Source organism: Fistularia commersonii, chromosome 13, assembly GCF_037954325.1.
Source record: "Fistularia commersonii isolate RoL2024-O1a breed Wild chromosome 13, RoL_Fcom_v1.0, whole genome shotgun sequence".
Taxonomy (NCBI): domain Eukaryota; kingdom Metazoa; phylum Chordata; class Actinopteri; order Syngnathiformes; family Fistulariidae; genus Fistularia; species Fistularia commersonii.
The window spans coordinates 15,265,803-15,284,942 of record NC_141296.1 but is presented as its reverse complement, the minus strand read 5'-3'; the positions used below and the strand labels follow the sequence as shown (position 1 = coordinate 15,284,942).

General features: G+C 43.4%; 2 protein-coding genes across 2 annotated transcripts in view; both read right to left on the bottom strand.

Moving 5' to 3' along the window:
* Positions 1 to 437, bottom strand: part of LOC147227986 (laminin subunit beta-1-like) — a 47,495-nt gene extending 47,058 nt beyond the window's left edge. Inside the window, exon 1 of the mRNA XM_086158605.1 lies at positions 206 to 437. Coding sequence (XP_086014731.1) covers positions 206 to 242 — 37 coding nt within the window. The 5' untranslated portion in view covers positions 243 to 437. The remainder of the gene's footprint in view (positions 1 to 205) is intronic.
* Positions 438 to 5,070: 4,633 nt separating this feature from the next.
* Positions 5,071 to 19,140, bottom strand: part of nup160 (nucleoporin 160) — a 29,915-nt gene continuing 15,845 nt past the window's right edge. Inside the window, exons 18-34 of the mRNA XM_086158329.1 lie at positions 18,301 to 18,448; positions 17,931 to 18,000; positions 14,356 to 14,454; positions 14,170 to 14,289; positions 13,501 to 13,596; positions 13,143 to 13,237; positions 12,867 to 12,963; positions 12,671 to 12,776; positions 12,376 to 12,536; positions 12,215 to 12,275; positions 11,968 to 12,078; positions 11,766 to 11,889; positions 11,474 to 11,575; positions 7,919 to 8,060; positions 5,826 to 5,951; positions 5,508 to 5,603; positions 5,071 to 5,224 (exon numbers count right to left, since the gene is read on the bottom strand). Of these exons, the coding sequence (XP_086014455.1) occupies positions 5,141 to 5,224; positions 5,508 to 5,603; positions 5,826 to 5,951; positions 7,919 to 8,060; positions 11,474 to 11,575; positions 11,766 to 11,889; positions 11,968 to 12,078; positions 12,215 to 12,275; positions 12,376 to 12,536; positions 12,671 to 12,776; positions 12,867 to 12,963; positions 13,143 to 13,237; positions 13,501 to 13,596; positions 14,170 to 14,289; positions 14,356 to 14,454; positions 17,931 to 18,000; positions 18,301 to 18,448 (1,838 nt within the window). The 3' untranslated portion in view covers positions 5,071 to 5,140. The remainder of the gene's footprint in view (positions 5,225 to 5,507; positions 5,604 to 5,825; positions 5,952 to 7,918; positions 8,061 to 11,473; positions 11,576 to 11,765; positions 11,890 to 11,967; positions 12,079 to 12,214; positions 12,276 to 12,375; positions 12,537 to 12,670; positions 12,777 to 12,866; positions 12,964 to 13,142; positions 13,238 to 13,500; positions 13,597 to 14,169; positions 14,290 to 14,355; positions 14,455 to 17,930; positions 18,001 to 18,300; positions 18,449 to 19,140) is intronic.

Genomic DNA, 19,140 nt, shown 5'->3' with positions numbered 1-19,140 from the left:
TTGGTTAGCTTGGCAGATTGGGTTCTCACAAAGAAACGTCGTGAGGAGCGGAGCAATAAATGTCCGTTTATTTGAATGATTTGTCTCTAATAATTCACGAACCTTTGATGTAATGCGAAGTTTATTATTACTGTTATTATAATGACAGCAAATGAGAACTTTATTTCAACTACCCAAACCTTATCCGTTTTCAGTTGAGACTCACCGACCAATAGCTTGAGCTGAACCTCCAACATCTTCATCAGGATCTAAAATCCACCGCAAATTTCCTCGCTGAAATCCGACAAGGACATACTATTCCAAAACTAGCAAAAATTAACCAGATTATTTAATACCTCTTATTCAAATTTCAAGATTTGGGACCAATTCTAGAATATCAAGTAGACAGCTAATTCCAGGAATCTTTCCAACACAGGATTTAACTGAATTCTTTCTCTGTCCCCCCACCCTCATATGTACGACACAACAGCGCTGGCGCTTAGAAACTACATCCGGTCACAAAAATGCAAACGCCGTAAATTATGCAAAACGATTTAATAAATCATTATGCATGATCACAGAGGGGATTTGTGAAAACAGTGAAAGAGGACATTAAGTTTGTTGGTGTGAAAGGAGAAGATGCAGATGACTACCCCTGAAGGGAGCAGTGGAGAGAAAGAGATTATAACAATAATAACGGTAATTCATTTTATTAAAACTATGGGTAACAAATTTATATTGAATGCCTGCATGGACGCAAGTGTGTGTGTGTATGTGTGTGTGTGTGTGTGTGTATGTGTGTATGTGTGTGTGTGTGTGTGTGTGTGTGTGATATTTCATGTAAATTCAAGACATATGATTGCTTGTGTTAAACCAATGTCAAATAGCAGGAACAAGTCTGAAAGTTTTCAGTCATCTTGCACTTCTGACAGATTACCAGTTATTCAAATTCTCTTCCAATATGTTAAGAATTTCCATGTGTTCCTCTACATCTGGATCTGGTTGTCTGTAGAGACATTCCAACACCCCTCCCCAAGACATACAAACACACACATACACTCTTGCATGCCAGTGTTGGGCAAATAAGAGGAGTGTTTCAGAATTCCATCCCCAACCTGAAGTACATCTAACGGCTCATCAATTTCCAAGGGATTGTCTTTTTGGGAAGGGGATGTGAAGAAAAAGCACACAACAGCCTGCATGTTGACCGATTGGGCTGAAGATTCTGTCATGATTCCTTCAGTGTTTTTCTATTGGTCCCATCTCAGTCGCCTCATCCAGGCCCACCCACCTCGTCAGCTCACTCACCTCACCTGGATACACAGAGGCAACTCATTACCAGCTCCACACTCACTCTGTCGCCAGATCGTCATTTTCTACAAGAGCAGCAGCGGCCTTCCTGTTACCAACCCAGCCACCCAGTCACTGAGAATCTGCCTGTCTTCTGGTTACCTCGGTAAAATCTTTGCACTCCTCCTCTGGGTTGTGGAGTCGTCATTACTGTGAATGGGTCTATACGTTTCAGAGTCTGAGGAAAAATGGTACACAATTGGTCTGTGAAAATGACTACATGTCAGAGGGTATAATTTATATTGACCCAAAAGATCCATTTTAGAAATTAATCAAAACCTTATAACAATATTCCTTTTACACTTTTAACTATGTAAACAAATATTCTTTTATAGGAAAACATTCTTAGATTTTCTAGTGACAATAAGTATGTTACTTGAAAATTGTGAAAATGGTCGTGCAGGTACTGAAGACATGGCCCGTGATATTGCCAGACTGTGGTCATTCTTGTTCTCTATGAAACAGAATTTATGTACCATTATAGAATGAAGTTGGAAATTATGTTTTGGAGGGTTGGAGTTTATGAACAATGTGAAGGATGAAAAAAGTATAATGTTGATGGTTGTGATCATTATTTAATACTAAGAATGATAAACATAATTGGGATGTTGAGGATAACAGTGTCTAAATCAGGGGTCCACAAACTTTTTCCTGCAAGGGCCAAATAACTTTTTCCTTCTCTGACGGAGAAGCCAGCCCAGTTTGTAACAAAAAGTGTGACGATCGCAGAGGTCTCTTAACCCTTTCTGGGATCTTGATAGGAAAAAAAATCAGAACATAAATAACATTTTTAATGAAATAAATAACACAATTTATTAAATAAATGATGACCAAATAACCCATTTCAAGTATTTCACAGAAGGAAAAAAAAAAACAAGGAACACAACTGTTTGCAGCTCTCTCATATTAAATTCACTGTGAAAACCAGAAAGCAAGCAGTCCATGAAACCAAACTGATACCAACACCTACCACCACAACACATTTCACTACCAGTATGGTTGTAGAATGGATTTTATCCCAGTAGATTTCATTATGATTATATTTGTATTATGATTTTATAATCATAAAGCAAATAATAAGGCATCTCTGGTATTGTTCAGGGGCTGGGCAAAATGTGGAGGCGGGCCGTATTGGGCCCCCGGGCCGTAGTTTGGGGACCACTGGTCTAAATGGACCCTCAGGGAGGCACAAGCCAGTGACATTTCTTCATAATGCTTTCATTTTAAAGTAAACAGAAATTAGATTTGAAGATAAATTTCACGGGTCACCCGTTGGTCGGGTTGGGAACCAATGACTTCTGAGCATGTCTGGGTCAAGGTGAAGAAATCAATTTTATCAGATAGCCAACTAGTTTATCCTTGTAACAGAAAAGATGGCAAAAAGAAAAAAAATACAATGATCACTGTGCATCCCAGGACAGTGGACAAAAGTATTTGCATTTGGATCTGTGGTTTGTCTAATATGCAGTGATAATATTGCATCGATGAAACGGTCAAATATAAAGCGACACTTCGAACAAATCCATGCAGTGCCAGAAGTCGCATTAAAAGTAATTAATGATTCCTATACTTAATGTTTATAATCTAAAAATACTGTATGGCTCTCAATGATATATATTTAGAAATATTTGGCTTTCATGGCTCTCCCAGTCAAAAAGGTTCCCGACCCCTGCCCTAATTGCTGGTGCTGCATAACAGCGCAACCATTGGTTATTAGTTACATGAATGTATAACAGTATAATCAGAATGGAATCATTCATTATTCTTGCTCTCTGTGTAGATTGTTTTTTTTTGGTGAGCAATTCTAATCCAAGATGCTGAGCCCAGCCCAGTGAAGACTGAGGATGGTCAAAAAAGCAAGTGTGGCCAACCGTGTGATTTCCTCAGATATTGAATCACTTTGACAAGATAAGACACCAAATAAGAGGACTCCTACTGGCTCAACTCAGTCATTGGATAATAAACATTTTTTGGGGCTATATTGTTTGAAATTTATTTTTGGTCAAAGGACTATATTATTTTTGCTGCTGCTTCGAGGAGTTCTTCTTTTTCCTGTTCATTTAGTCAATAAATTTGTTTACTGTTCAATTAACTTTAACGGTCCCTATTACTTTTGTGAGATACCTATGCCATACCTCTCTCCCGAGCCTCAGTAGATGTGTAGTGCTTACAGGTCCAAGTCTACAAGCGCTACATACAAATAAACAATGAAAAACTGGTAACTGCTACAATAGGCTGTCACTAGTACAGTACCATCTTCAAGAAATCTCCTGCTCCACTTCTCTTTCATCCCAATATTCAAAGCCCAGTCTCAAAGTCCCAGACTTGCATTTCCTCCTCCCTCTCTAGCTTCTGAACACGACTTCCTATTTTCCTTGTTCGACTCACAGTAGCCAAATTTTTACTGGTACCCTGTCGGTTAAGAGCACCAGTGGCAGCCATTGTCAACCCTGGCCTTGCCCGATCAAGGTATGAGAGTCCTTGGATTGATTTGCATATTTGATTTGAAGTATAAGTTTTACAGTGGATGATCCTCTTGGCACAACCCTTTGCATTTACCTGGGATTGGGACTATTTCAAAGGCACTGACTTGTGCCCCCCTGAGGCTGCATTTTGTTCAAGGCAGCAGTAAAAGAAGGTTTTTAAATCATTCTTGCTAATTTTTTAATCACACATTATATGCAACACTTTTCTCCACCTGTTCCAACCTGCTAGTACACATTTCTTTACCTCTTCCCCCACCTTACATTGCTCTGGGCTGTTGACACTCCACCTTCTTTTTATCTATTCCCTGAGGCCTCATCATTCCACTTGGGTCCTTCTCATTCCCACAGTTTGTCTTTTTGCAGCTAACCTCCATTTCTCTCCTTTCAGTTTTCCAAGTCCCCAAGGTGGTAGAAAGCTACTCAGATGCAGGGCCATCCGGGTTGGATAGATCTGCCAGGATTTTACTAAAGTATCTGTATGTTGTGGGGCTGTGTTGCTTGACGTGCAAAAAGAATAGTGAGGGCCGACAAACCGGTGTAGTGATACCCCTATTTTAGAGGGTGGAATGGAGGGTGTATTCCAACTATAGAGGCACTTTTCAGCTTCCCTAGTAAGGTCTAGTTGGCCATGCAGCAGAGGGTCCATTGGATAGTCGAACCTTAGACTATAGGGTCTGTGTGGTTTTCCCTATGGTTATACAAAGAATTTGTAGACTCAATCGAGGAGTTGAGGGAATCCAGTTTGGTGGCCATAGGATTGGGTCTCTTCTGATTGCAGATATATGGTTCACTTGGCCATGCTCTTAAACTTTCACCAGAGTAGTTTGTAGCCAAGTGTAAAGCTGCAGGGATGAAAATCAGTTCCTTACTCAGCCAGTGAAAATAATCCATAGCTACAAAAATGGCGTTACCCTATACTCTAACCAGGAAGGGGGCTGGATGTCTACAGCCACACATTCCAAAGCAGTCCCTTCCTATTACTACTCCAGCAAGGGGGCATATGAGCATCGGATTGGCCCCTGTCTGGACAATGTAGGTGTCACAGAATGCAAGAGCTTAAAAGTATTGTCTGTTTCATAAACAAAGTGGCTGAAAATCACTGCTCTTTTATCCATATCCCTGGGGAGGTGTTATGCACTGCAGGAGTACAAGTCTTGCTTTTATACTGTCAATGTTATCAGTGTCTGATTTCAGATTAAAATGCACAATACAAGATTCTTAAAATCTGGTAATCAGACACAAACCTCAAAAATGACATCTTTCAAAACTTTATTGACTTCACAAATAGAAAAAAAGTCATTCAAAAAAACAGCCCTCTATTTTTTTTATCTAGCCACAAGCCTCACTCTGGTTGTTTGATCCAACAACTTGTGGTAATCATCCAGTTTTTCTCGAACTCTCGAATAAGTCTGCGGAGACAACAATTATTTCAAACATCATTCTATTCATTTCAGATAATTTTACATGAGAAGAAAAACATAAATCATAATTACTAACACCTCTGGCACTGTAAAGGGGGGCATATGAGGGGACTAGCATCAAATATGACCAATTAACTGTTAAAAGGACTGATCGTCAAAGTACAGTCTAATTATAATCCCGAATAGTCACGGATCATCGACAAAAGCTTCTTTGTTAACAAAGAACGGCAGTGACTTCTTAGGCAAAAACACAGCATACCCTGAGACTCACCTTCCTGTTGGTCTGACTTCCACTGAGTGCATGCAGCAGTAAATCAATGGTCGTGTAAGGAAGCCACACTGATGCAGCTGAAGCAGACAATGGCGCCTGAAACAGACGCATTGGATTGGTATGCAGATTTTCCTGGTATGCGTACTCCTAATGTTCCTTTATGGGTTCCTCTGGGATGCTTACGAGCTCCACTGCTGGGATCTTTACTGGTTACCATATTGTTTGATTATATAAAAGTGTCATGTACTAGTTGATTGTACAGGGACCTTTTTGGCTCCTCTACTGTCTCTCTGGGGGTCTTTATTTGCTCCACTATACCTGGATTCCAAAGTACTGATGTCCTCTTCCCAGCAGAGCATCTACATACTCTATTACCACTTCAGCAGCGGCATCTAGCAGGTCATAGTTCAGGAAGAGGCGCAGCAGAGCTGCTGTATCCACTTCCTACAGAGAGAAACATGACAAATTAGGTCAAAAAGTTGAAGGGAAAGGGTCAGTAATCCACTGTCAGACTGAGACCACGCAACAAATAGCCTGTGATTAACACATGAATGAGTTTCAACATATACATGCATTTTGAGACAATTGCATAGGACTTCTGTGCTCATCACGGACTGTCTATAACAAACACCATGTTTAGGGATAAGGGTGGTGTGCATGTACACTTGGCATCGGCACACCTCTGGCTACAGTTTGATGATCGACTCTGGTTTTGTCATCGAACATGCAGCTGCATTTCTGGACATTTGGGTGAAGGGAGCAGAGCTGTCAAATGATCACCACCTTGGAGTTGGCTCCGATGGTGAAGGAGGATGCTGGTCAGACTTGGCAGACCCAAATGTAGGGTCTGTTAGGAACATCACAGCAGAGTATCCTGTCAGAAAAGTTGCAACTCCTACCTCCGCCAGAATTTTGACCATGTCCCAAGGGAGTTGGGGACATCAAGTCCAGGTGGCCGTAAGGTCGTTGGTGCCTGTCAAGGTGGTACCGGTAACTACTGAGCCCTTTAGAGGATATCGGTAGTGAGGGATGCTATCACGCTGAAAAGGAGTCATACTGGACCGTCTTAGCCTGAGGGTCTCTGGAGGATACTGACAGTACCAGCAGGCACAGAAGCATATAGCTTCAATAGTTACCAAGGCAAAAACAGCCACTTTGGACGAGAGACTATGTCTGTCAGCTGGCTGGGGAACACCTTAGGTTATCCTTCGAAGAGTGCAACCTTGTGGCCAGCAAGGGGAAAGACTGTGTATCCCTGCTTTGGCTGCTGTCCCCGTAACCAGACCCAGAATAAGCAGTGAAAAATGGATGGACAAGATATTGTATAATTCCTTGGCTGTTGAATTTACCATTGTCAAGGTTAATAGACTCAGTTCAAATAAATAAAATATATATTGCTTGAAGTAAAACAAAGAAACAAAAAAATAGTATTTATGTGTTAGTGTGGGTAAATTGTGCCAACATGAAGTAAAGAATACCATAGAGCAGTGGTCCCCAACCCCTGGGCTGCAGACCGGTACCAGTCCATGGATCAATTGGTACCGGGCCGCACAAGAAATAATAAATTATTCCCACTTTATGTATTTTCTGAGTCTGGACGATCTTTTATTTTGAAAAATTATTGTCCCAGTGATGTCTGGGTCACTTGTGCGCCAAAATTGAACCCATAAGCTACCAAAATGAGTAAGAAACAGAGAGTTTTGGAGAGTTTCTTTGCGAAGGGGAAAATACCCAGTGAAGAGACAGGAGAAGACCCTACCTCCAAGAAAAAAAAGACTGCTTTATCAGACAATACCAGGAATCCTACTTGACATATGGTTTTAACCCGGTAGGTGATTCTCACATACCAAGCCACTCTGCATAATAGGTGGCAACCAACTCTCTAACAAGGCAATAAAGCCGTCAAAACTGCTTTGCTACTTAGAGACCAAGCACCCAGGATTAAAAGACAAGCCCCTGGAGTATTTTGAAAACAAAATTTTCTTTAAAAATGTATTTGTGGCGTATCTTTTTTTTGAAGAAATGTTTAAACATCACCAGAGTCAGAGCAGTGGTCGAGAGGAGAGGAAAGATTGTGAGTCTTAGCAGGAACACAAGCATGCAGAAGCTGAGAGAAAGACAGCTCTATGTGAAATGAGAAATATTAAGGTTTCTTGACATTGACTCTATATTCTTAAATATTTGAAATGTTCATGAAGATAACATTTTCTTTATAAATGTATTTATGGCATTGACCTCTCCGCAGTAGCAAAAAGGTGTTGGGGACCACTGCCATAGAGAACATAATAAAAAAAATCTCTTTAATACAGTTTGTGAATATCATTGTATGTCTTATGGTGTGCATGTGTGTTAAGAGGGGTTACTGTATCACAACCTGAAGTTCAATTCCTCCCCAATTGCCAGGATCTCACCTTATAAGATTTGATCAGCCAGTCAGGCAGAGGGATAGCATGTGACAGCAGCTTTTCAATGACACAGCGATAGTGGAGTCCATTAGTGGAGTGGAAGCAATCTAAGTAGGACGCCAGCAGGCGCCATGCCTCGTCTGTAGCACTGAAGAAAGCAAAAAACAGAGTCTCAACTCTTCTCCAAAGATTTTGCTGAAAGTATTCAAAAGCAAAGTGACATAATGACCTCCAAGACAGGACAGATATCACAGTTCATTCTTATGCTAGGAAGTCATCATTCCATAAACATATGCCTGATCAATCCAAATGATCATAAAGACTATTTAGCTTCTGAACACATCCTTAATGCAGCCTCAGGGCGGCACTGGCCCTTGTCTCCCCAAGCCTGCCTTGGGGGGCACGGAGCAGTGTCTCCCTGAGCCAGTCCCAAGGCCGGATAAATTCAGAGGGTTGCGTCAGGAAGGGCATCCAGCGTAAAACTTTTGCCAAAACCAAACATGCAAGTCAACCATAACCATATCTGACCAGATCGGTCGTGGACCGGGTTAACAACGACTGCCATTGGTACTGATGACCCACAGGGTACTAATGGAAATTGGGCTACTGTGGGTCGAAGAACAAGAACAAGAAGAAAAGGAAGAGTGCGTGTTCGGAAGCAGAGAGAGAGGAGGAAAGGAAGGAGCCTGGGACTGAGTGTAGGGACTCTGAATGTCGGGACTATGACAGGAAAAGGTAGAGTTGGTTGACATGATGCAGAGAAGGAAGGTGGATATACTGTGTGTCCAGGAGACCAGATGGAAAGGTAGTAAGGCTAGAAGCTTAGGAGCAGGCTTTAGGGTGTACTATCATGGTACTGACAAGAAGAGAAATGGAGTAGGAGTTATCTTGAAGGAGGAGTTTGTTAGGAATGTTCTCGAGGTGAAAAGAACGTCAGATAGACTTATGAGTCTGAAACTGGAAATTGAAGGTGTGATGCTCAATGTTGTTAGTGACTGTGCCCCGTAGGTGGGATGTGAATTTGAAGAGAAGGAGAAGTTCTGGAATGAGTTAGATGAAGTGATGCAGAATATTCCCAGAAAATGAGAGAGTGGTAATTGGTGCAGACTTCAATGGACATGTTGGTGAAGGCAATAGAGAGGATGAAGAAGTAATGGGCAGATTTGGTATCCAGGATAGGAATGCAGAGGGACAGATGGTGGTAGATTTTGCAAAAAGGATGGAAATGGCTGTAGTGAACACCTTTTTCCAGGAAAAACAGGAACATAGGGTAACTTATAAGAGCAGAGGTAGGAGCACGCAGGTAGACTACATCTTGTATAGACGAGGTAACCTGACAGAGATCAGTGACTGCAAAGTAGTTGTAGGTGAGTCTAGCCAGACAGCATAGGATGGTGGTTTGTGGGATGACTCTGGTGACAAGGAGGATGAAGAGGACAAAGGCAGAGCAGAGGACAAAGTGGTGGAAGCTGAAAATGGAGGAGTGTTGCATGGTTTTCAGGGAGGAGTTGAGAAAGGGTCTGGGTGGTCAGGGTGAGCTTCCAGATGATTGGACAACAACTACAGCTCGTGGAATGAGGAAGTGCAGGAGTATATACAGAGAAAGCGGTTAGCAAAGAAGATGTGGGATACTGAGAGGACTGAAGAGAACAGACAGGAGTTCAGGGGGATGCGGCGAAAGATAAAGATAGAGGTAGCAAAGGCAAACCAAAGGGCGTATGATGACTTGTATGCTCGGTTGGATAGTAAGGAGGGTGAGAATGATCTATACAGGTTGGCGAAACAGAGATAAAGATGGAAAGGATGTACAACAGGTCTGGGTTATTAAGGATGGAGAGTGATGGGAAGATGGAAAGAGTACTTTGAAGAACTGATGAATTTGGAAAATGAAAGAGAGGCAAGGGTAGAAGACGTGACTATTGTAGACCACAAGTAGCACAAAATAGTAAAAGTGAAGTGAGGAAGACATTGAAGAGGATGAAGAGTGGAAAAGCAGTTGGTCCTGATGATGTACCTATTATTCAATAGGATCTTAGAGAGTGAGAAGATGCCTGAAGAATGGAGACAAAGGTTGATGGTGCCTATTTTTAAGAATAAAGGGGATGTGCAGAATTGCGGCAACTATAGAGGGATTAAGTTGATGAGCCGTACAATGAAGTTATGGGAAAGAGTAGTGGAAACTAGACTGAGAGCAGAAGTCAGCATTTGTGAACAGCAGTATGGCTTCATGCCTAGGAAAAGTACTACAGATGCAGTATTTGTGTTGAGAATGCTAATAGAAAAGTACAGAGAAGGCCAGAGGGAGCTGCATTGTATTTTGTAGACCTAGAAAAAGCATATGATAGGGTGCCAAGAGAGGAGCTCTGGTATTGCATGAGGAAGTCTGGAGTGGCAGAGTAGTATGTTAAACTGGTGCAGGACATGTATGCTCGCTGTGAGACACTGGTACAGTATGCTGTAGGGGTAACAGAGAAGTTCAAGGTGGAGGTGGGACTCCATCAGGGATCAGCTCTGAGCCCCTTCTTGTTCGCGATGGTGATGGATAGGCTGACAGATGAGGTTAGACAGGAATCTCCATGGACCATGATGTTTGCGGATGACATTGTGATCTGTAGTGAGACCAGACAACAGGTAGAGGAAAATCTAGAGAGGTGGAGGTATGCTCTGGAAAGGAGAGGAATGAAAGTTAGTTGCACCAAGACAGAATATGTGTGTGTGAATGAGAGGAACTCGGGTGGAGCGGTGAGGCTACATGGAGTGGAGATCAAGAAGCTGGAGGATTTCAGGTACTTAGGGTCAACAGTCCATAGCAATGGAGAGTGTGGAAAAGAGGTGAAGAGATGGGTCCAAGCAGGTTGGAATGGATGGAGAAAAGTGTCAGGGGTACTATGTGAGAGAAGACATTCAGCCAGAATAAAAGGAAAGGTGTGCAAGACAGTGGTGAGACCAGCGATGATGTATGGACTAGAAACTGTTACAATGACCAAAAGACAGCAGGCAGAACTAGAGGTTTCAGTGATGAAGATGTTGAGGTTCTCTTTCAGAGTGACCAGGATGGATAGGGTCAGGAATGAGTCTATCAGAGGAACAGCACATGTTAGATGTTTTGGAGAGAAGGTCAGAGAAGCCAGACTGAGATGGTTTGGTCATGTACAGAGGAGGGATAGAGAATATATTGGTGGACAGATGCTGGAATTGGAGCTGCCAGTCAAGAGGTCTCGAGGAAGATCAGAGAGAAGATTTATGGACATAGTGAGAGAGGATATGAAGGTAGTTGGTGTGAGAGAGGAGGATACAGAGAATAGGGTTAAATGGAGAAAGTTGACTCGCTGTGGCGACCCCTGAAGGGAAAAGTCAAAAGAAGAAGCTTCTGAACACATCCAAATCAACCTGTTCTCAGACACACCAAAATTATAGCTCAGTCTCCTGATTTGTGTGCTACGCACCTTCCCACTCAATACCTCGGTTACAAAAACTAAAGTGCTAGTTAGGTTACACTGATGAATCAGATCAATCCAATTTGTTCTAAAACAGCAGTTTCAGCAACTCTGAACCTCTGACCTAGATTCTTTGGTGTTTACAACAGATGAGAGCTGGTTCGAGGCCAACCAATTCCAAGCTTCATTTTGAGACTCTTCTCCTCCAAATTGAAGTCTGATGCACCTAAAACAACAAATGACAATTCATACGCACAAAAGAAACAATATCCATTTCTCGACTGGTCTCAATTGTATGATAAATTGCTCAGAAAATATTATTCAAAATTTTTCATTTATTTTGTCCCAAAGAGAAAGTAGTTGGAATTGGAAGTTATAAGAATATGGCCCCAATCTACCAGAAACTCTGAACTTACTTGAAGGTCAGACCCTCGAAGACAGAGGTCAGGGGCAGTTTGAAGGTCTGGCAGAGACTCAGAGCACAGTCAAAGAGTCCTGTTTGTACCAGCAAGGATGTCATTTCAACTGCTGTTGCATTTCCTGAGAGGACAGAGACTATAATCTGTTAGTCTCATTTGACAGATGTCAGGGAGGTGGCAGGTCACACAACAGGCATACCAGCAATGGCAGCAGAGGCTGGGTGTAGCTCAGCCAGTGTCAAGCGGCTACGGGCCAGAATGTATTCTTTTTCTAGATCTTTGATCTCCAGAATGTCGACCTGATGTTTTACTGCAGGAGGACAGAGACAGTCAGAATATGTTCTTCAAATAAAATGAGGGTTTGACAGCAGCTGCACTGAAACAATCAGGTCTGCATCATTCTTTTCAGCAGAGAACTCACAACCAAAGTTTTGCTGTTCACTTACCTACTTCAGAAGTGAACTCGCCATCAGAGTTTCTCTTCGGGGAAGCTCCAGCACGCTCATACTGTTGGACAACATGAAACTTAACTAAATAAACCTTATTTTACAAATATATGCACATCGTGTTGCTTTATGTGTTTATTCAAGTTTATGTGATTTTGTACCGCAGCACCGGGCACAGGCTGGATGATCCAGGCGTACTCCTGCCTAATTAGGCGGAGACAGTTGAGGGCAACCAGGTAACAGTTGACCTGCTTCTGAAGGCCTGGAAGAGTGCGGACTTCTCTACTAAGACGCATACCCAACTCATACATCACTGACCCAGCTAAAAACACAAGGGCAGATTGTGGTACATGTCACTTTAAGACAGGTTATACAAGCCAGTTACAAAATGAGTTAAATTGTCATTTTGAGATGTCTGACACTCATGTCATGAGTTTGACAAAGGTTGCACATTACCTTTCCTATAGTTGTGTCGATTGATGTGGAAAGCATACAGTAGCTCATAGTAGTTATGGGCAAGTAGGTCCAGTCCCCGAGCCCGGGACTCTATGATACCCACAACCTGAAGGAAATGTTCAATCAATGAACTATATCACTCAAGATCATTAAAATATCTAAACACATTAATAACTTTAATTTGGTAATAGTTTACCTCATCATGCAAATTGATGTACGAGAACTGGACTAAATCATGAAGTTGCGATCGTTCACACAGAACCACAACAAGCTGACGTAGGCAATCCAATTGCCTGCAAAGTGAATGAATTGGGTACAATAACATTATACAAGCAGAATATAGAACCAGTCCAAACAGCACAAAGAACCAAGACACAAAGTTTGCATGAACAGCTCTTGTGTTGGCATGATTCTAACTACTTTGTTTACTCGTTATGGTAATAGAACTAATGTGGTTATTCATAAGCCATACATGCTACAGTCAGGATTCTGGGTCAGGGCTTCATAGGCTTCACTGTTGTGTCCAAGGTCCAAATGGTGTTTGAAAATTCTTGTCCACAGCGATGCCTAAGAGCAAACAGTTTAGTCAGAGAGCCAGAGAATGGATTCTTGTTGTAAAATAAAATCATGTTCTAATTATCACTACAGTTCAGAGGTGGTCAGTAGTTGAAACTTCGTAACTAGTAAGTTACCTAGATCATACCCCATCTTGCGGAGTCATGCAGCAAAGATTTTTATGATTCTTTTAAGCCAATTACTTGAGCTACTTTCTGTTGAGTCACATTGCTAATAAATCAAAATGTAGGAAAAGAGCCTTTTCCAGAGGTTACCTGACTGCTGGTGTCACTGATGGACTCAGATATAGCCAGAGAAGCCACCTGTATCACTAACTCAGGTAGGCCCATGTCCTCTAGAAGCCGCAGCACCTGAACATATCAATTTAACCATTTGGATTAATTATAAACACCAGAACTGATGAACAAGAAACAACAAAGACAGATCTTCAGTTTGAATTAAGAATGCCATGTCACAAAGGAAAAAAAATCCTGTACTTCAAACAATCTGAAATTCAGTAAGAAAGCGAAAGAAAATTCAATACTGAAGATTAAGATTCCAGACTTAATGATAATAACAACAACTTATCCTTTATTCATCACTCTTGGGGAAATTCGTTCTCTGCAATTAACCCATCATGGATGAACCATGAGCTGTAGGCTGCTGTCCACTAGTGTCAGGGGAGCAGTTAGGTTCAGCGGTCCTTGCTCAACAACACTTCGACACACTAGGAGGAGCCAAGAACCGGACCAGGAATGTTCAATTTCAAAGACGATTGCTCTACCTCCTGTGCCACGCTGCACCATAGTAAGATTATAAGATTTCCTTTCTTCATAAGCGCCAGCGATACAAAAAAGTAAATGCATGAGGTATCAAAATAAAAATTTACTGAACCATCCCCATTCAATTTGATAACAAATGGTTATTATTAAGGATGAGCAGACCTTGTTGTAGTACTGCAGTCTGGGTGTTGTAAGAGCTTCGTCATCTACCCCGCCAGTCAGTTTAATTAAAAACTCCTCCTTCTCCACCTCAGTTGCAGCCTCTTGGAAGCACTGCACAGCCTGATAGGAAACAACACTAAGTGAACTGAAGCGCTTTGTTGCCATCATGACAGAAAGTGAACCTACCTTCTGGCCTTCACAATTAGCAAGGTAACACTGACCCAGCACAAAGTGGCAGGAACCAATGTTCACCTGACACCAGGGGCTTATCAGGCGCACATACTCCTGTACAAAGAAAAACCTGTTAGGAAATTCCTGTCTACCTTAAAGAGAACATGTTTTCCTGTACTGTATCAATCATCTGCCTAATGTTTCACTGCGTTTGTCATGAATGATTCTTCATGTTCCATCATATAATATGGCATTCTATACTAGTGAGGTAGACTAACTAGTCAGAGAACATTAAACACGATTTGGCTCTTGACTATATGTCAAAGCACCCTAAATGATAAGACCAAAGCCTTTACTGTAATTTTGTTATTTTAGGGTCACACTCCAAAATAAAAGTGGCACAGTGGTGCAGTACTTAACGTTACAACCTCAGCAATAAAGACTGAATCGAATCCCACGGGAGGCCTTTCTGAGTGAATTTTGCATGTTCTCCCTGTGTCTGCGTGGGTTTCCTCCAGGTTCTCCAGTTTCCTCCCACAATCCCAAAACATGCAGAAGGTTAAATGGAGACCCAAAATTTGCCAGATGTGTGAATGAGACTGTTTTTCTTGATATGTGGCCCTGCTCCTATGACAGTTGGCTTCAGGGTCCCTCTGACCCTGAGTACAGGATAAGCAGTACATACAGTATGAATGAGGTCAAATGCATAAAAATATTTCCACTTTGAAACCCTCTTTAAATAGGGTACCAGAGTGGTGGTGGTGGTGAGTGGGGGATCATGGCAGTCCGACCCTCGGGTATAGAAGCTGCCTCTTGGTGCATGGAATGTATCATGTACATGCTGGTGCACAAGGCTGAGAGGTTCCGACTAGTTTACCCACCCTTTGGGTCCCTAGGGGCACTGCTTCTACTGGGTACTCCCTCGTTCTACTGGAAGACTTCAAAGCTCACATGGGCAAAGACAGTGCGACTTGGAAGGGTGTGATTGGGAGGAGCGGCCCCCCCAGATCAGAACCCGAGCTGTGTTTTGTTACTAGACTACTGTGCTCATTACAGATTGTCCATAACAACCATGTTCAGGCGTAAAAGGTGTCTATATGCGGACTTGGCACAAACACACCTTAGGCCACCGTTCTTTGATCAACCTTATGGTCGTGTTGTCAGACTTTGCGGATACATGTCCTGGACACTCAGGTGGGGAGAGTGGTGGAGCTGTCGACTAATCACCACCTGATGGCTCAGATGGTGGGGGAGGTTGCCAGTCAGACTTGGTAGACCCAAATGTAACGGGAGGGTCTGCTGGGAACATCTGACACAGTCCCAAGTCAGAGGGAGTCTCAACTCCCACCTCTGGCAGAGCTACAACCACGTCCCAAGGGAAGCAGGGGACATTGAGTCCGAATGGGTCATTTTTCATGCTTCCATTGTCGAAGCGGCAGACCAGAACTGCGGCCATAAGGCGGTTGGTACTTGTTGAGGTGGCAACCCTCTAACCCACTGGTGGACCCAAGTGGTGAGAGATGCTGTCAAGCTGAAGGAGTCCTAGCAGGCCTTTCTGGCCTGTGGGGCTCTGGACGCAGCTGACGGATACCAACAGGACAAGCGGCATGCGGCTTTGGTGGGTGCAGAGGCAAAAACTCAGGTGTGGGAGAAGTTTGGGGAGACCACTGAAAATGACATCCAAAGAGCGTTGAAGAGATTCTGGTCACTCATTCGGCAGCCTAAGGGGGGGCAGCAACGCTCCTTCAACACTATGTACAGTGGGAGCAGGGCGCTGCTGACCTCAACTCGAGATGCTGTAGATCAGTGGCAAGACCTCCTCAATCCCTTCAAAACATCTTCCAATGAGGAAGCAAGGTCAGGGGAACTCTGGAGGCAGACGCACCTATTTGCAGGGATGAAGTTGCTGAAGCAGTCAAAAAACTCCAGTTGCGGGTGTGGATGAGGTCCGCCCTGGTTTCCTCAAGGTTCTGGATGCTATAAGGCTGTCCTGACTTACAAGCCTCTCTGCAGCATTGCGTGGATGTCGGGGGACAGTGCAGCTGGGCTGGCAGACCAGGGTGGTGACCCCCCTTTTTAAAATGGGGGATCAGAGGGTGTGCTCCATTACAGGGGGATCACACTCCTCAGCCTCCCTGGTACAGTCTATTCAGCAGTGCTGGAGAAGAGGGTCCGTCGGGCTGTTGTAACTCAGATCCAGGAGCAGTGTGGTTTTCGTCCTTGTCATGGAATAGTGGACCAGCTCTACCTCTACATCCTCGGCAGGGTCACCAAGGGGGCATGGGAATTTGCCCAACCAGTCTACATTTTGTGGGTCTGGAGAAAGCATTGAACCATGTCCCACGGGCAATCCCGTGAGGGTACTCTGGGAGTATGGGGTACCGAACCCCATTATATGGGCTGTTCGGTCCCTGTATGATCGGTATTGGAGTATGGTAAGCATTTCTGGTTGTAAGTCGGACCTGTTCACGGTGAAAGCTGGACTCCGCCAGGGCTGTCATTTGTCACCGATTGTGTTCATAACTTTCATTGACAGAATTTCTAGGCGCAGTCAGGGCATCAAGGGGATCTGGTTTGGTGGTCACAGGATCGAGTCACTGCTTTGTGCAGATGATGTGGTTCTGTTCACTTCATCAGGCCATGATCTCCAGCTCTCACTGGAGTGGTTCAGGATGAAGATCAGCTCCTCCAAATCAAACCATGGTGCTCAACTGGAAATGGGTTGAGTGGCCACTTTGGGTCGGGGAAGAGGCCCTGCCCCAAGTGGAGGAGTTCAAGTATCTCGGGGTCTTGTTCACAAGTGAGGGAAGGATGGAGCAGGAAATCGTCAGGTGGATTGGTGCAGCATCTGCAGTGATGCAGACTCTGTACCGGTCTGACGTGGTGAAGAGGGAGCTGAGCCAGAAGGCAAAGCTCTCAATTTAAGACGCTCTACGTTCCACCCTCACCTACGGTTACAAGCTATGGGTAGTGACCAAAAGTATGAGATCTTGGATACAAGCAGCAGAAATTAGTTTTTGCCTCAGGGTGGCTGGACTCTCCCTTAGAGATAGGGTGAGAAGCTCGGTCAACTGGGAGGACCTCGGAGTACAGTCACTACTCCACCACATCGAGAACACAGATGAGGTGGCTCGAGCATGTGGATAGGATACCTCCTGGATGGCTCCCTGGGGAGGTATTCCGGGCATGTCAAACTGAGAGGAGGCCATGGGGAAGACCCAGGACACGCTGGAGAGACTATGTCTCGAGGCTGGCAAGGGAATGCCTTGGGATCCCCCAGAGGAGCAGGACCATGTGGTGGTGGAGAGGGAGGTCTGGGCCTCACTGCTCCGGCTGCTACCCCCACAACCCGACTCTGGATAACTGGGGTAAGCCATGGATGGATGGACATTTCATACGTGACAACAAAGGTTCCACTTACTCTTCTTTCAAGATTTTGTGAAAGACACTAAGTCTGATTGAACAACCAAATTACTTTCTAAAGTTGCCGAATTCATGTAAGTTCTAGAAGATAAACAAATATTGGTTTGTGAAACAGGTGTAGAAATAAACAATGATGACAACCAAAAAGATAATGATGTTTGACTGACCTGTAGCTGTGTATACTGACAGTTGGCCATCAGACACTCAGGGAAATGGAAACCAGGGTTACTGGGCCAACTGGAGAACACCAGGTCAGTTTAAATCAAATTTTGGACTGGAATTCACATCATCTGTACTTATGACAAATTTTAATATCCATTTTATGCTTAAAAGGACATTGAGCTTGCAGGACAACAGTTAACCCAAAATGATCAAGAAGTCATTTTAAAATAAAGTTAAAATTATGATAGAATAAGAACAGACATATAAAGTTCTATTTTTAAAAAGATATCTCAAATTGTAATGTTTATGAAAACGCTACAGCTGGGTTTCACATAATAGGAAAGGTGCTCTATGAACATGTGTAGTAAAGGATACAGCAGCTGGGCAAGTAGGTTGACCACACTGGAGATCATCTCAAGCCAGTGATGCGAAGCATTCTGCTGACAGCTGAATAGTTGGGAAACAATCAACTTCCTGCCCACCATCTGGTAGAATAGCTCTAAAACCGTCTGTGGACTGAGCACTGCAATTAAAATAATATAGTTGGTAAGGAGAAAGACCTTTATTGTTTCATTCAGATATACATACAGCATAATTCAAACCATATAATTTATCACTGCATTTAACTCTCCCTTTAAGATACTGTACGTTTTTGGGCTGAGGGAGGAAAAGAGATCCTGGAGGAAACCCAAGCAGACAGGGAAGAGCATGCAAACTCCACACAGAAAAGACACTTGCCAAGACTGAGCTAGACATCTCCTAGCTGGGTGGTGGAAGCTGCACACAATGCCACCCATGAGCACTGTTCCCTCTAAGCCGCACGTTTGCGCAATCGCGCACTGCTCCAGCTTTCACAACAAAGCTGAACTGTAAATAAATTACACACATTTATTTAATTAACAGTTCAGCTTGGATATTCTTTGTGTAAAGCATAGATTTGCTCTGCGCGGAAAACACTGGAGCAGTACGCGATTGCGCGCACACGCGCAGCTTAGAGGGAATAGTGCCCATGAGTATACTATAAATGATTCAATGAATGAATGAAAAAACTTAAGACATTTCGGGCCGCAAAAATGGCACAGTCATTAGCACTTCCAGCTGGCCACAAAAGGTCCCTTCTTTGATTCTGACAGGGGGCATCACCACTTTCCTCCCACAATCCAAAAAATTGCATCAGGTCAGTTAGTGATCCTAAAATGGCCAGATGTGTGAATG